This window comes from Petromyzon marinus, chromosome 22 (genome assembly GCF_048934315.1).
Source record: "Petromyzon marinus isolate PM22_M1 ecotype Great Lakes invasive population chromosome 22, UKy_Petmar_22M1.pri1.0, whole genome shotgun sequence".
NCBI lineage: Eukaryota > Metazoa > Chordata > Hyperoartia > Petromyzontiformes > Petromyzontidae > Petromyzon > Petromyzon marinus.
In genome coordinates, this window is record NC_133688.1 from 8,397,233 (window position 1) to 8,415,168 (window position 17,936).

Consider the following 17,936-nt stretch of genomic DNA (forward strand, 5'->3'; position numbering starts at 1 on the left):
GCCTCGACTCGTTTTTCCTGGCGAATGGGACCAACAAACGTCAGAAAATGTTTGAAGGGATAACTTTTGTGGAATAATAATTTATTATAATCAACTTTCGGCAGAATCGCACGAAAGAATGGATGTAAAAACTATGAATGTCGCCCCGAATCACTGAAGGCGATGTCAGGAGGGCGCGGTGGTGAGACTCGTGAACACTCCTCGACCGAGGATGTCTCCCGTGCGAGAAGTGACCCTGGGAAGAAAAAAAAACACGCAGGTGGACAGAGACGAAACAAAATGATTAAAAACCAGAATAGGTTTTACCCTTTCTGGCAAGAAAACGGAAGGTTTTAAGATGTTTAAACACCAAATATAAACCTTTTTTCAAGGCATCAAGTCTTCTTTTCAAGGCAAAAATATGCAAACACGCTCTGATAATATAGCAAGGCTGTAGCCATGGGATTAACATGGGGGGGGACCAAATCCTTTAGGGGGTCCCCCCCCCCTAGAAAAACATAAATTTGAAAACGAATTTCCTGCCTAAAATATAATGGGATTGACTTTTTTATTTATTTTATACAATGTCTAATAGTGTATATTATTACATTGCTCTGTTTTATTCTTTTTTTTACATTTTATTGTTTAATTATATGTAATGGAAGAGATTAGGGATTTATAAAGTATAACCACAATCATATAAACAGAAATCTATTTTATAGCAATATACTGGGAGGGACATTTTGAGCATATTTGAATATTGGGGGGGGGGGGGGGATGTGTCCGGGTAGTACAGCTCGTTATAATATACATTGGGGATGTGTCCCCCCCAATATATATTATAACGAGCTGTATTACCCGGCTTCGCCCGGGACTTGGATTCACCACACCCGGCCGCCTTTGTCTCCCCAGTGGCGATGTTCACACCACAACAGTTACTCGTTTGAGGCTGAGTCGACCTAGGGGAGGCCCAGGACTGGTTAAAATAATCGTCACCGGTGGTGGCCGTGAGCGGGAATCGAACTCGGGTCGCCGGGTTCGTAGCGCAGTGTAACGCTAACCACTACACTGCCACTCCCTCCACACACAGACAGACACACACACAGACAGCGCGCTAACTACTACACTACAATGCGTTACACTTCCACGTGCGCGGGTCACGTGACAGACGTGACGTCACAGCTCACTTGCCGTGCAAAAAAATATGCATTATTGAGCTCCCCCCCTAAAAAAAAGTGTTTTATGTTTGCATGGTGTACAGTCTGGAAAGTACCCACATGGAAAATTTGCAGTTTGTTGCATGTCGGCAAGTACGCTAAACATTTTAAACAGACACACATTCACAACTTTGCCTTTTATATATATGGAGATTATTATAATTACGGCCTTGTAATATAAGCATTATCTTCCAAACTGATTGGCCTACACCAGGTATCTATTTGGTGTGTGAATATCTTAACGCCTGTTTTATTGCCAGAAAGGGTAAAACATTATTTTGGATGCTTGCAAAGGAGACACGAAACCAAAGTCTGTGACAACCTGCTGGGCTGACCACGTGGCTGTCTAGCGCAATGAAACTTCTTAATAACGACAGAGTGGACAATACGCCTCCTTACATCCAAAATCTGTCCCTCGGCATACAACAATATATACAAGTACGTTTTACACAACTCATCAGCCATCACAATGACGTTCATTATGAGTTTGTGCTATGCGTTACCAAGTTGAGAGTCAAACCGAGTGGGACCCTTATCTCATGGAGAGGGTCAATAAACCCCACGACTATCTGGGCCGTCCACTCCCCCAGGGGACACTAAAGACCCTCTGCCGTCATTCGCAAGAGTAAGCCTTTGTGTGCCGGCCTCGGGGTGGGAGTGCAAAATTGCCACGTTTCGAAAACGACGCCACAAATTACTAAATTGAAATAATGCACAACAACCGCCAGTCGCCACTAAGTAATAATAACGTCACCACGGCACTTGTGCCAGGCTATGTGCACGTTAAGGCCACGTGAAGTGTCGCACGCCCGCTGGAAGGTCACAGGACATACTCAGCGAGTGCTGGGCCTGTAGCATACGTTAAATGGGGCCCGCAATTAAAACATCAATATTAAAACACAAATGTTTAACTTGCATAGTAAAGTAATTATGTTTTCATTTGCTATACAGCCAGATAATACGGCAAATCGCTAACCTTAAACACCCAGTCGTTCATAAAAGTTGAAGGCGGTATAGTACTATAGTAAGAGCAAGTGCAGAATCACTGAACCGGAATTGATCGTTTGAAAGCATTTAGCGCGTGGCCCTTGAAAGTGCGGGGCCCGAAGCATTTGTAGTTACAGTACTTGGATAATACTGGTAGGAACGAAGTTGTAAACTGAGTGTACCAGCCTGCAATAGATTAATGTGTCCGTCCGTCCCCTTTCAATACTTTTAACGAAGTGAAAAATTCCAATGTTCCTACCAGCCCACCCTGCAGGGACCTGTTCCGGCACTGCCCAGGTGCCATGGGTTCACTGAGATGACCGACCAATGCACCATGCGTGCCCCCTACTGCGCACACTCGCACATCGCTCCCTACTCACAGCAGACTGATGCCCCAGGTCACTCGCAAATGAACCTATCGTCGGCTCTCGACTTCTCACCTGTTTAAAATAAACTTAAAAGGTTGTTTGGTGCACCATCGAGATTCATTCCAGTGTGGCCAAAAACTATTATGCGTGGCAAAATGTTTAGCAGCTAAATGCCGGGGTCTGCTGCTCGCAATCCGAGGGCTTGATGACAGTTTGTGTTGTTTTGCTTTTCCTACTCTGTTCAAGGAGTGCAGACCACAGTGGATTACTTTTATGGTCCAAAGTTTGGTTTGCATGGCCACAATCGCACTGCTGCGGCTGGTCTTTAATGTTCCATTACTGAAGGAGATGCGGGCCTGAAATCTGGCACCTGGACATGCGAGTTACAAATTGCGCTCCACCGTGGCCATGCAGTCCGTTGTTAATGTTGGGCGAGCAACTCTGTATGCCACTCGGTGTAAATGGGAAATAGATGAAAGTCATGCGTCTCACTGAATACTGGAAGTGTTTATTATCGCATTGAAACTTTGTATGCATGCGAGCACATGGGCACGCCGAGACTGCAAATGAAAAACAAACTTGATATACCACTAACGGCGGCTTTATAAAGCTTCAAGGTAAACACATTTCATAATTGCAAGTATAGTACAAAAAAACCTACGAAGTACAAAAACCGTTTCAATAGCGGACGTTTGCAATGTTTTGATTATTGATCTCGTTTGCCCAGGAACGTACTACCGAGTCTCGTAACCAGAGTTCGAATCCCGCTCACGGCCAACACCAGTGACGATTACCTGAACCGATCCTGGGCCACCTCCCCTAGGTCGACTCGGGCTCAGATGAGTAGCTGGTGCGGTGTGTAAACATCGCCACTGGGGAGACAACGGCGGTCTGGCGTGGTGTTGGCCAGCCATCCACTCGTGAGCCGTGCCGGCCTTCATTAGATGCTCGCGAACAGCACTTGCCCCTACAGTCAGTTCAGGCTACACGGGGGATCTTTGTCTTTAGTTACTATAATCCCAACCGAGTAATTGGCGGGGAATTTCGCAATTTTAAAAGTTTGGACCATGACGCCAGGATGGACGAGACTTTGTTTTACTTCTTTAAACAATATTCAATCATCTGCTTCAGCAGTTCCACTGCTGGATTTTTTTTTCCGCCTGAGGACAACCGCTTGTGTTGCGATCGAAACGTCGTGATTTATATTGTTTTATTTTGCCACCTACGTGAGACTTTCCCGACAGAACCAAAGAGTAATATACAATAAATCAAATCGTGTCAGGGTGTGACCATGAACCTTGGTCACTCCACAGTAAAGGAATGGCTTAACCGATATGCACAGCATTACTCAATTTCAAATGAGTTTCGACTTATTTGGCAAATTATTATGCACTCGGAGAATTCACAAAAAGATACAATACTTAAAGGTTAGTCGTACAAACATGGTGTGGAAATAACTGTTTTCATTGTACGTTCAATCGATGCTCTCAGCGGTGTGGATGTGGCCGTAACGGGACTTGCCACAGCACGAGGTGGACCGCCACTCTTCCGAACGGCTCCTATGCTACGGTGTTTAGGGAGATGAGAAATTGCGGTAATTGTGCCAGTCGAGTGTAGTGTGTGCGCACGAATGTGAACGTCAGTGCATGGGTGAAAGGGAGTGTTTGAGATTGTCAGGGTGAGGGTCGCTGTATGGATGAGAGGGTGTGTGTGTGCTGCACTACAAAGAAGGGCAACCGAGTTTGCTTCCCGCTTCCACCCAACACCAGAGTTGATAATTTCAATGGGTCATGAGCTTCCCCGAGGTCGACTCGGCCTCAAGGGAGACAAAGGCGGCCTGGCGTGGCGCTTGCCACCCACTCATGTGCCGTGCTGGCTGTCACAGGTGCTCGCTAACAGCACTTGCCCCAAAAGTCTGTTGAGGCTCTACGCAAGTGGGGTCCGTCAGTTTAACACGTGGGCTTTCGCGACCGATATCCATAATAGGTTTTTTGGGTTAGATAGCGTAAACATGAATGTATTGAACCTACCACTACCCGACACAGCCAATTAGTAAGGTTTGTCACGTAAAACAACGTGCCAATTCGTTACTAGTACAGCACACCGGTGTGTTGGAGAGCAAATCCCAAAGGGTTCACAAGTGACGGCATCACATCTACCCCTCTATTTAAGGAACCAAACAGGAGGATTTCTCCACAAATCTGGCTGTCGCCTGATGAAGCTGGTTGTAATTACTGGCGAAACGTCGAATTCAGATTGTAAATATTGTGGCTTGGCTCTCCAACACACCGGTGTGCTGTACTAGTGACGAATTGTCACGTTCTGTTTACGTGACAACCCTTACTAGTTGGCTGTATCGGGTGGTGACGGGTTTAACGACACATATACCCGATCTAACACACACACAAAACAACTATATTATGGGTTCTGTGTGCGACATCACTGCCACCTAGTGGCGAACGGCGATTGTTGCGGGCGAGAGGGCGCGAGTGTGAGGTTTGTGTCGGCGTGCGGGTTGCGAGCGAGTGAGGTGAACATGGGCTGCAGGAATCAGCGACGTTTCACGCCAGGACCTCGCCATTTACATCGCGGCCACTGCGCCACGTGTGGGGTCCACCGGTTGTGGGTTTCCGTTGGGCCGTCGCCGGCGGTGGCACGAGACGACCCCTATGAGCCCTCCTCGTCCGCTTGCTTGGCAAAGGGATTCCTGCACATTTCAGTGGCGAGGGAAGGCGGATGAAACGTGAACACGTGCGTTTCGAGAATACATACCACGCGTCAAACATCGCACAGTAATTTGTTTCCACACAACCCACGTTTCACCGTTACACAAATGCAGTCTGTTCTCTTATAACGCGGTAGTTGCGTTCCTGAAGAATGTAGGATTAAGCACAGTCCACGATAAACACGTGAGATGCGTACGCAGGCTGAACAAAGACCAAGGCGTGTGGATGGCATCCAGCAGCATCCCGCTCTGTGTGACGCTACGCCGAGGCAGCCGTACAACCGCTTATTGCTACTCGCGCGATGTCGTTCCGCTCGCTCGATCGCGTCGTAAAGAATGCGTCCCCCTGGACACATTCATCGCGGTATACCCAACTCGTGTCACGAAAACACGTGGCGCTATCGGGAAAACGGATTGCGAAACAAAATAAATGTAAAGTTGCGGCCTTGCAATGGCTCGCTCACTCCACTGCTGGCGGAAGGGCCTCTGCGAGAATGAGCTCGCTTGTACGGAGTGGTCGACCCCAACATCGCCCAGGCGTCTTGGAACTCCACCGCACTCGACCCGCCGACCGACCAACCGTGGGCACTCCACCGTCGAGGAAGGCGTCGCTTCGACTCGCGCCTTGTGTTCGCTACAGACGCATCCTTCACTGCCACTTGATAAACCTGAATTTGCTTTGTAATTTTTTTAACTGCTGCTGGGTTTTTTTCCGTTCTTATTGTGTCCGTTTGTACGAGTATATGTAGGGTTGAGTTTACGCACGATTGAGTATTCACCGTTATTGAGTTTACGTCCTATTGAGCGTGTGACGTACGGTTGAGTTTATGCGTGGTGATTGAGTTTACGATGCATGCTTGCGTTTATGATCTCCCCACGTGGCCTCCTCTGTAAGTTTCCGTCATCGTCGACCCCAGCCTGGCTGGACACCGGCGTACGTAAATTATTAGAGCTTCACAGCTCATCGGGTTCTTCCGGCTTAAAATCAAATCTCCACGTCTGTGTCTGTTTATGCTGCCGGCTGGACAGAGGCTTGGGAGGGCATTTAATAAAACCGGCGATTCAGTTGCTGCTGCCGGCGCTCTGGGAGGCGAGCTGCCCCGGCGCCCTGCCCTGCAAGTCCAGCGTGCAGGGCCCACGATAGCCGCGCATTCCAACATCAGTGGCGTGCAATTAACGTACACGCTCTCAAAACGGAACCACGTGTTGTAGAACAATTATTTCAATTTTAAAAGCATTTAAAATGCCATGGCATCTCAAGGTAACGTACAAATCAGCCACACAAGAAACACACAATTAACGATACGTAATGCAATACAGAAACACTCGAACAATTGCAAATTTTTTGCAACAGTCAAACCCATTAATTTAACTATAAACTATTAAAAATATATATTACCAACTAAGGCCCACTGAGCTATACAGGGGTTTTTTTTCAGAAGCGACCTGGCCACAAATGATAGCTCAACAAAGTGGCTTATCACGTGGACATTTGAACCTTATGGCGGGACCCCGGGGTCCCATAAGCCCCCGGCTCCCACACAAAGTGCGTTGCGACGTCATTTTATGTCTATTGAAGGCGAACGATACGGCAATTCGGTCCTCTTGACGAGCTCTACACGATGCGCTAATCAAAGTTTTGTTTCTTCTGCGCATTCGTCCACGCTGCGCTTGGACATGACGACAGAGTGATCCGCGGCAGGTGGGTCGCGGCGTTTACGTGTGCGGTGGGACGGAGTCACCAAAAGTTAATTAATTACGATTTTGACTTCCGTTTATTCGGGACCCTGGGGTCCCGCCATAAGGTTCCTTTATAGCAGCCAAATACTCTAAACGCATGTTTTCAAAAATGTGGAGGGAAAAACCGGAGAATCCGAAGAAAAAAAATCCACGACCACGGGGAGACACGCAAACTCCAAATATCCAAATACACAGCAGGCGCCAGGATCACGATCAAAGCCACGACCTGTATACCGGGTGAGGGAGATAACATCTCGCCACTGTATTTAGGACTGCGCACACTGTAAATTGGAGGATTGCCGTTGCCGTGTGGGCAGTGGTGAAAGAGGTAGCGCTACCACGTGGTAGTGCGCCACGTGGTAGCGCGCCACGTGGTAGCGCGCCACGCGATGGCGCGCCACGCGATGGCACGCCACGTGATGGCACGCCACGTGATGGCACGCCACGCCGGCACCGGACAGAAACCCACGCGACCACAGCGAGAACACGCAAACTTTAAATCTACAGCAGCAGGCGTCAGGGTCGAGATCGAACCCACGACCTCCTGTGTACCAGGCGAGGTAGTTAACATCTCACCACCGTGGTGCCACTTGCGCCACAACTCTCGTGAAGAGGATCAGAGCAGCGGCTGCCGACGATGATGCCGCTTCTGCCGATTGTGAAGATGACGCTGCTGCTGATATTGCCGATGAAAACGTTGAGGACGATCATTGAGGCTGTCGCTACTGCTGCCGCTGAAGCAGTTTAAGAAGCAAAATGTCACAGAAAACTCCTTGCAATGATAAATTTGCATGTGGAAGGGAACTGGAGAACGCGGAGAAAAGCCACGTGCATAGTTGGGTAGTAAAGCCCAAAATCCCCGAGGTGCCAGATGTGACCCAGAGGTCACGACACGGAGCTTGCAACCACCGAGATCCTGAGATCGAATTCAGGCAGCCACCCACGATTCAACAAAAACTCACATTCCTCAAGAACACTGACATTTTCAGGACAAACATTTACATAATAGGGGACCCTTTCTGGCAATAAAACAGGATGTGTTAAGACCTTCAAACAACAAATTGATACCTTTTTCAAGGCATCAAGTCTGCATTAACCATATGTACTGGTAGAAAAATATGCAAAAACACATGATCTGATAATATACGCATTGTCTTTGAAACCGATTGGCCGACACCAGAGACAACATTATTTACGACCTTGTCTCACTACCAGTGGTAGACGAGGTAACGACAAACGGAGTCCATCTATTTGGATACTGGAATAAAGGTCCCATGGATGTAATAGACGACGTTTTGGTCCTTCATGAAAAGTGTGCCCACTGCCAACCCAGTACCGTATCACCAAATAAATGTGTTTAATCATAAACCAGGTTCTCAATTGTAGCGAGCTGATGGCCTCAGCCCGGTCCACAATGACTGCACTACAACGCGCCCCCTCACCATTACATTTGGTATTCCGCTTGATTTGGCTAAATCCCAGCTCCGTAACAAAATCACGATTAAAAGGCCATTTGAAGGACATTTCAGGGACACTCTCTCCGACACACGGAATGCATCGCTCCGCTATTATATTTGCGACTTGATTCTTCATCTCGCGGTATTACACCGATGGCGACACTTGGAATTGGAAATGAAACGAAGGCGCCACGTACGTACAGGGCCACGGCCGTCGACCCACACTGCCGCGGTCATCGCACGGCTGAGCGGCTCTGGGAATTTCCATCTATTTGGATTATTCGCAAGCCCTTGCCTCTAAAGCGCTTGATTCAACAATGAAATAAAATTTTATCAGAGCATTTTCCCCAGTTTCTCCCTCTCGTACAGAAACAAACGAGGTACGGGCACGAGCAGCTCACTCACTGGTTACGAGGATGAATCGGGGATCTGAATGGCTCACAAAGAGTCGGGCTTTATAATTCCATGAGATTTCCACAACTGTTTCAGAGCTATCAGAGATCAATAAACTATTGCGAAGTGAAATGAGTTCAGTGATCATTTCGATCGTGAATTCGGTTTCCCCTGGATGCTGCACATAAACACGCGTTTAGAGTAGTATTTGGCTGCTATAAATTTCCCCGTGACAAGCCACTTCGTTGAGCTATCATTTGTGGTCAGGTCGCTTCTAAAAAATAGCTCAGTGGGCCTTACCTGGTAAAACAAAAAATTGAAATAGTAAAAGAATACTTGGTTTGTCATTCCCATCATCTGCTCACCAGCTGTTATTATTATTCACAGGCGGCTGGAAGAAAATCGTCCTGGCAAGGTTTTGGTGATAATAATAAAACTTCTACGGCACCTGATGTAAGATCGTGATCCATTACCCAGGTGCTTAACAAACAAAAAACGTTTAACAGGAATTATTATTTTATTGTTATGATAACTTTTGTGTTGTGCCTTTTGTTTCAGGTGCCATTTCTTGATTTGCTTATAAAAAACATTTGAGGGTTTTCATTCCCTCGTAATTGTTATAAATAGCATTTGGCCCCAACATATAATTCACGCGCAGCATTGTGGGAAGCAATTAGCGAGAGCGGCGCTATATACAATGCCATTATTATTATCATTGAGGCGACATCCAACGGCGAGGTTTTGCCAACATGCGTTTGAACACCAACTGCTAAGGGGCAGCCCACTGTGCGCGTTAACGGCAGTGATGGAAGCCATCGGGGGGGAACGCGTTGCACGCTATAATAAAACTACAAACTTTTTTTGTTTTTACCAGGTAAGGCCCACTGAGCTATACAGCTCTTGCTCAGAAGCGACCTGGCCATCACAAATGATAGCTCAACGAAGTGGTTTATCACGTGGAAATTGTATCGCAGCCAAATACTCTAAAAACACGTGATGTTGATTCTAAATGCGGAGGAAAAACCCGGAGGAACTGGAGAAAAATCCACACGACCACGGGGAGAGAGACATGTAAACTTAACATATACAGCAGGCATCTGGGTCGGGATTGAACCCACGACCTTTTGCATGCCAGGTGAGGCAGTTAAACATCTCACCACCATAGCGTACCCGGGATCAGCACGGTGGTCTTCGCTCGCAGCTGCAGGGCGATGGGCACAGTCGCTCTTCGGCGTGGCGGCTTGCGGTAACCCCCCGCTGCCGTTGGCCGCAGTCGATGACAGAGCCTGCGAGGGCGTGGGGACAGCACATGTCACGAAGACGACTGACGTGTACTGTTATATATCAAATTAATCTCACACAATATCGTATATACGGGTGATTATAAATTAAACCTGGTCCATGTCATGCGATCACATTTAAAAAAAAATGTTTATTTATTCCACGTCACATGAACTTTATAGGCTAAGACCCAAAATATAGTCAGACATTGATGGTTGGGATCAGTCGATATTGACAGCCAAAACTGAATTTGGATTAAATAAATCAGGCCACGTAAATATCTAATCCGATCAAAGTTACTGAACGCCCTAATAGGCCAATCACTTCGTAATTATCTGATTGTGTAGAAGAAAAGAAAACATCATTGCAAGATTCATGAGTGAATTTTTAAACTGAAAACTGCTTTTCAACCAATCTATATATTGTTACAACACAAAATAATCAGCGTCGTTGTGGAGATTACAAATAGTAGTAGTAGTAATAATAATAATCACAGCTTATTTAGCGCCTTTCATAAACTCTCAAGGCGCTTTAAATCAGGGAGGACGAGGGTGCAGTTTGGCAAGTGTCTCTGGGGTAAAATAGGAAATGCCGTCTGAAAGACATTTTTAGGCGGAATAACTCGTCAATCCCAACCAAACCGGACTCCCTGACAGCACATAAGTTACTATTTCATTTATTTGTTACTTATGATACCTGTATCCTTGGGTGAGACCTATCCCCGCCATAAGAATGTGGAATTTCCACCACTGCCTCTGTGCTGTAAACAGGACATGCGCACTAGTGCCTCAATGTTTATTTGAGCAGGAAACCAATTCGGCTTTTATTATGTATTAAAATACACTGCCATGAATGATCATCTCTATGACCCTTGATCAGTAGAAAGGCAATGCGAGTATCAAAGCATTAATATCTTGCTTTGAGCAATTATATCGATGGGACCTTTTTGGCAGTATAAAAATAATGAAAAAAGAGTAGATTTTACCCTTGCTGCTAATAAATCTATTTTGTGTTTGAACATTTTCATGCCTGTTTTATTGGCGGAAAAGTTAAAGCCTATTCTTATGTATTTCATCATTTTAAACTGGAAAAAAGGTCCCATTTTGTAGTTGTTTGAGTTGAGTTTAAAATTGTATTTCCCCAAGGGTCATAGAGATGATCATGCCTTGCAAAAAGGTATCTATTTGGTTTAACACCTGTTTTATTGCCATGAAAGGTAAAGCCAATTCTTACTTGGTCCATCAAACGCCGCCTTCATTTCCACCAAACAAAAGTATTGCGCACATTTGTGGGTTTTTTAAAATCCAGACCAATTTAAATGTACACAGATGGCAAAACTACAACAAATGAAGCTCAATCTGGGCAACAACTGAGAATGTGACAATGACCAGACGAAGCGCACCTGGCAGAGCGTCTCTGCCGGCAGAATGCGCTTGGTGTAGGCGATGAGGTCCGTGGCCATCTCCAGGATGCAAATGCGGTCGCTCCTGAGGTCCCTGCAGGCGGGAAGGAGCCTTTGCAGCTCGATGCAGCTCTCGTTAATCCGCTCTCTGCAAAGTGGGGAACACGCGGCTGGATGAATGGCTTCACGCGCACAACCGACTGGACGGTGACGCGGCACTGCGACTTCGCAGCACTGCTCGCTGCCTGCTGCAGATGTTCACCGTTCGATCCCAGGGGCCGTCCTAGTTTTTGGGGCGCCACAGTGGCGAGATGTTAACTACCTCGCCTGCGATATGCAGGAGGTCGTGGGTTCGATATACTACCCTGAGATCTCTTGTATATTTAGAGTTTGTGTGGATTTTTCTCAGGGTCCTCCAGTTTTTCCCCCCACATTAGAAACATGCATTTATAGTATTTGGCGGCAATCAATTTCCACATGATAAGCCACTTCCGTTGAGCTATAATGTTTGGCCAGGTCGCTGCTGGAAAAGAGCTATAGAGCTCGGAGGGTCTTATCTCATCAAATAAAAAGTCAATAATTACCGGTTTATTCACCGTAAAGTATTACTTTCCGTCTGCTTCACAGTGGGAGTAAAAAAAATCGCGTGACGTCATTTCAAAGATTAGACCGCTGTGTGTCGGCGTTACGGTCCGTACTTGTCAAATTTTAAAAATTGCCTGCAAATTACTCAACTGGAATAAGCATAGCAAGCATCACTGCAACAAACTTGGCAGGACCCTCCAGAACAAAGTCACGAGACTCGGGGAGGCATTCCTGCCAAAACAAGCGTAATAATGATAGTAAGATGTGGGGGGCGAGGGGACAGCCATGACCGGCTGGGCGGTGTTTGCTAGGTAGACTGCTTTTGACACAAGGACGGCTGCAGCAGACTGGGGCACCGTCGGGCGGATGCCGCGAGTCAAACGGGATGCTGCGGGGGATGAAAGGAACAGTGCAGCAGAAGCAGCTTGCGAGAGGCGGCCGCGTTTCAATTGCAAAGGAGCAATCAAGTGTGGCCGAGGCAGTGGTTGTGTTAACCTGGGGTGCGAGAGATGCCCTTTCTGGGGGTGAGACATGGCCAGATTTTTCTTAAAGGTAAATCATCGAAAACACAAATTAAGAAAGGGCACGTAAGTACGACAACTGTGTTTCATCAAACCGGTGTAGTTACTAACATTGTACATGTTAATCATTGAGAACCAAAGGGGTGTAAGGCTGCAGGAAAGGTTAAGAGCCACTGCATTAAAGGTGAGCCGCGCGCCATATGTTTGTGAATGCCACGGGAAGGCGCCTCTCAAGACGTCTCCAATGATTTCGTACGACCTATGAAGAGCAGCCGTTAGATTCGGTTCCAAGCAATTTAACGGTCAAATTGCTTTGACCAAGAGCTGGTGAATTTCAAATACACCCACTCACCTCGCTTACCTACTCACCCACCCACCCACGGCCTTCAAATTTATATCTGGAGCAATGGAAACTTTTGAAGTCCACGATTTCGTGTTCATTGCCACAGAGGCACATATTAGACATCCGCATCTTAAGATGCCTCCACTATGGACAAAGGATGAATAAAATCCTGGCCTGTTGCATATCATGGCTGCAGGAAACCGACTGCGCTGTATAGGGAAGTGATTCTCAACCTCTGGACACGCGGATCGGTGCCAACTCTCAATAAATCTTTGTGCCCACCACGCAGCAGTTACACTTTTGTCAAAGGTAAAACTGTCGTACTCCAAAAGGCGCGGCAAGCCAGTATCCAGCTGCCGTGTTGATAAGTCAACGAATATGAATTTAAATAAGCGTGCGATCGGCAGTAAATACAAATATGGGATTATGAAGAAAACGGAAATAATCTGCAAAAAGTTATGTGGACCCCTTTCCATGGACCTTGTGGACCAACAGGTTGGGATCCACTGGTGCAGGAAGAGATTGGCGAGTGAATCTGAGCAGTAATGGAGGGTAGATGTCTGGGAGAGGCTGGGCAGGCAGGCAAGCACGGCGCAGCACCTGGGCAGTCAGGGCGCGATCTGCTGAAGAGGCGAACGAGGCGGCCTTGACCCGTGCATCAAACTACAATACTCGCGTCATCACACGCAGCCACCGCCACACGGGAGTCGCTCACTCTTGCAGATAACGACTCGAGGCGCAAGCAGGAACCACAGACAAGCAATGGAGAGGCAGCCACACGACGAGCCGGCATCAATTATTGCCCAAGCTCTGCGGTTCTCTATATAGCAAGTTGTTGGAGGCCAACTAATGAGTGATTAAATGTGGGAAGAAATCGGAGCACCGCGCGTTGCGAAGGGACACACACTCTGTATGCATTGAACTGCCCATATAGGACTCGCCACTGTGATCTCTACATTGGGTCAAACTTAACATCTCTTAATGTTCAAAGGCTTGTGCATCAGGTCTTATTTATTCACGATGTACTTGCAAAAAAATTCGCAGACTACCTGCTGGATCTCCTCTCTGTTTCAAAAAACAAATTTGACCTCAGGTCTTCGCTCATTTACCAGCTTCAAATTCCCTATTGCCGTACAAAAACTGGAGGAAGGGCCTTTGCTATTGATGCCCCCAGGGTCTGGAATGCTATTGCCAATAGACTGCAACTTGAATCACTACCTATGAGATCTTCACTCAAAACTGCTCTAGAGGAGTTGTACACCCCTAGCTGCCACTGCTATTCAGTGGCCTAAAATAAAATAAAATGTTTCGCTCCGGATGACGCTGCAAAGTATTATCTGTATTTTAAATTAGTGTGCTGATCTTAAAGGTGCATCGAAAAATTTGATACGCTGACTGATGCTCCTGTTGTTGTGTAGTGACTCATGCAGCCAGCTATGGCTCTAGGGTTTGGTGTTACATATTATTTATGTAGTTTATTGTTAAAAATTCGGTCACAGTCCCTATGATCACTGTTACATTGCATTTATGGCTTTATTTTGGTGATTTCGAAAACGTTTTTTGGTTTGGCCATGTTTGTTTGTTGTAGTACGGAGTTAGACTGATGGCCTTAATCTAAGTTGTCTTGTGGTTGTTGTTGGTGTTGTTTGACTTGCATCCCACTGGGATTTTTGCACATAGCGTTGGTGTACAGTGCCTTTTCAGGAATATTTTGCTGTTTTTTCCTGGATTTTCTGTTTGCAGTCACATAGTCACTTTAAGATGTTTTCTTGTCCATGCTTTATTTTTTTGTTTGTTGCAGTTGCACCCGATTCAAGAGCCGAATGGCTCACAGGGCTATACCAAATAAATGAAAATTTAAACTGAAACTGTTCCCCCACACAGATGGGACACAGGTGGATTCCACGCGTTTGCTACCTTCTGGAAAGTCAGGAGGAGGTCATGGCAACTTCACGCCCACGGAGAGCGTTTGACAACATGTGTGCGATTCACCCTCGTTACCTCCAGTGCTGGCCAACGTGGATAACCACACCCGTCCGTCTAAGAAGACAAAACCATCCCCCCCCTTCCCATATCTGTCTCTCCAACACAAAAAATAAAGTATTTGTTTTTATACCATCCCAATTTCAGCAGCATGAGTTCATCATGTACAAACACTCTGGTACTGGTTTTGACATTCAGTGTCTCACCAGCAGACTCAGGATTCCTTTAATCAGTGCTGGTGAACTGCCAGATTTGTATTGGTAAGGTCCCTCCCTACCCGTTATCTTGATATAGTTTAGTTAACAGTAACACATCTGGGTACGGTACTCTGCACAGGGCGACTCGACCGTCACTGCAGACGCCGTGACTGGTAACAGCAATACCCCGGCTTACATCGGGCGATGCGTTCCCAACAGGTGCGACGACGAATATCGAAACAGCGTAAAATCAAAGCAATTTAATTATCAGAATATTTATTTAGACTGCAGGAGGAATCTGATGCCCAGCGGGGGCGGGACAGACGCCCAGGTGGGGGCGGGACAGACGCCCAGGTGGGGGCGGGACAGACGCCCAGGTGGGGGCGGGACAGACGCCCAGGTGGGGGCGGGACAGACGCCCAGGTGGGGGCGGGACAGACGCCCAGGTGGGGGCGGGACAGACGCCCGGTGGGGGCGGGACAGACGCCCAGTGGGGGCGGGACAGACGCCCAGGTGGGGGCGGGACAGACGCCCAGGTGGGGGCGGGACAGACGCCCAGGTGGGGGCGGGACAGACGCCCAGGTGGGGGCGGGACAGACGCCCGGTGGGGGCGGGACAGACGCCCAGGTGGGGGCGGGACAGACGCCCAGTGAGGACGGGCAGGTGGGGGTGAAGGTTGATAGGCGGACGGTCGACGCTGTCGGCGACGTGGGGGGTAGTAGCGGTGTTAATATCAGCGACGCCGCTTTAGCGAATAGTTAAACTGGGGGGGGTGCAAGACGTAAATGGGGGGGGGGGTGCATTCCTGGCACCGACTCACGCACGAGCCACACCGCACCTCCTCCGCTTCTCGTTGGCCGTGTTGCGCCTGGACGAGGAGGAGTCCCCCTGACGGCGGGGGTCGTTGCCGTCTCCTCCGCCCGCCTCCAGCGCAGCCGCTTCCGCGGTGCCCTCCATGCGCCTCAGCGCCGCACTCCGCCCAGGACTCCGCCAGCACGGGCGCCTGGAGGGGGTGCATAGAGCGAGCGGCAGGCGCTACTTGGTGCTTGCGGGGGTCTTTTACCTTCAACTGGGACCCTTGGCCAGCGCTCGTCGACCCGGCAGCTCTCCGGCATCGAGTCAAGCAAAAGCCCGACTGCTTTGAGACACCGAATGTCAAAAGCTGCGGTTTTTTTACTCCGCACATTTCAGCGTTCTCCAGCATTGGTTACAGCAAGCCCCGACTGCTGATGAAACGCCCAATGTTGAACCCGCTGTAGTTTGTTGAAGCCAGTGCCCTGGTGGTGGTTGAGATTCGTCCGTGCGCTATGTTACGAGCAGATCGCCACCCTGTGGTAGAAGTGAAACGTCGTAGCAGCATCTAACGGCACTAGTCAACTCCACCGACTGACTTCAGGCCGAGTCTACCCAGGAGAGGACCCAGGCCCGGTTCGAATGCAGTATTGGTCACCATGGGTGCCGTTCGCTCGCCACTCACGCACATCGACAGAGATCCCCACCCTCCTTTAACAGACTGCTGGGGAAAGTGCTGCTGGCGAGTGGCTCGGCGAGGCCTCAGGACCGGTTCAAACATGCACACGTGCTCACGAACACGTGCCCGTGAACCGCCGTTCGACAGTACGTGGCGGGAACGTCACCACGGCGCTCGTGCCAGGCTAGGTGCACCCTTGAGGCCACGTGAAATGCCGAAGGCTCGCTGCCGGCAGGTCACGGGACAGACCCGGGTGCCATTGGTTGACCGAGATGACCGCCAGAGGCACCAGCTCTGTGCTAACTTGCAGAGTTTTGGCTGCCTGGCGCTCCCCGCTCGTTGTTGTGAGCGTCGCCCCCCCTCTGCCCTCCGTCGTTGCTGGAGGGCGACTGCCTCCAACTTTTCAGCAGCAGCAGCGTCCTTCACGATCTGACGCCGCTGGTTACAGTCTTTGGCAAGTCCACTCGGCTCCACCTCTTCTCGAGCCCGTGCCGCGACCATTTAGTCCCCCTGCATGCGGCCAAACAAGCTGCTTGGGCATGGGATGGCTGGGCATGACCCAGCCAACGTAGCCTCGCCTGCCGCAGGAGCTCACCGATGGGACTTTTGTGTCCTAACCTCCTCAACAACAAATCCTGCCTAGTTAAAACCCAGGCTGGATCGTAGGCAGGCTAACCTGAAGGTTTTAAACCGGTGCAGACGTCCCTTTAACAAACAAACAAAATGCACGCTTCGCAAAGAGAAAGAAGGGAGAGTTGTAACCGTGGCAGAGAATACCTGGGGCGGGGGGGGGGAAGCTTCGTGTGGAGCGGTGGGCCCGCTCGTTGTCGCACAGCGGCGTTTGGCGGCAGATGAGAAGACGATGCCGCTCCACCGACTCGGATCACTCCTCGACCAAAACCGGAGCCGGTAGTCAGCACACCGCTGCACGGACACTTCTCCACGCTCTTCCACAACTGCCTAGTCAGTGATGGGGGAGTGGAGGTGGCGGGAGTGGTTAAAGACACACCCATGACAGGTGTTTTGTTTTTGTGGAATTGATGTGGCAAGGGTGGCAAGGGCGCCCCCCCCCCATCATGGACACACCTCTCCATGATGGACACACCCCCCCCCATCATGGACACACCCCCCCATCATGGACACACCCCCCCATCATGGACACACCCCCCCCCATCATGGACACACACCCCCCATCATGGACACACCCCCCCCCATCATGGACACCCCCCCCCATCATGGACACACCCCCCCCATCATGGACACACCCCCCCCATCATGGACACCCCC

General features: G+C 49.0%; 1 protein-coding gene across 3 annotated transcripts; it reads right to left on the reverse strand.

Moving 5' to 3' along the window:
• Positions 1–63: 63 nt before the first annotated feature.
• Positions 64–17,681, reverse strand: LOC142925628 (uncharacterized). 3 transcript variants are annotated; one of them, XM_076068695.1, is made up of 5 exons: positions 17,427–17,680; positions 16,017–16,181; positions 11,550–11,697; positions 10,037–10,152; positions 64–235 (listed from the first exon to the last, which is right to left on the reverse strand). In XM_076068695.1, the coding sequence occupies exons 1-5, from the start codon at positions 17,660–17,662 to the stop codon at positions 166–168; spliced, it is 735 nt and encodes a 244-aa protein (XP_075924810.1). In that variant the 5' UTR covers positions 17,663–17,680; the 3' UTR covers positions 64–165. The 3 variants fall into 3 exon arrangements, with proteins under 3 accessions (XP_075924810.1, XP_075924809.1, XP_075924811.1); XM_076068694.1 differs by lacking the exon at positions 64–235 and adding an exon at positions 3,044–5,258 and having other exon boundaries at positions 10,024–10,152; positions 17,427–17,681; XM_076068696.1 differs by lacking the exon at positions 64–235 and adding an exon at positions 3,044–5,258 and having other exon boundaries at positions 17,427–17,673.
• Positions 17,682–17,936: the final 255 nt, after the last annotated feature.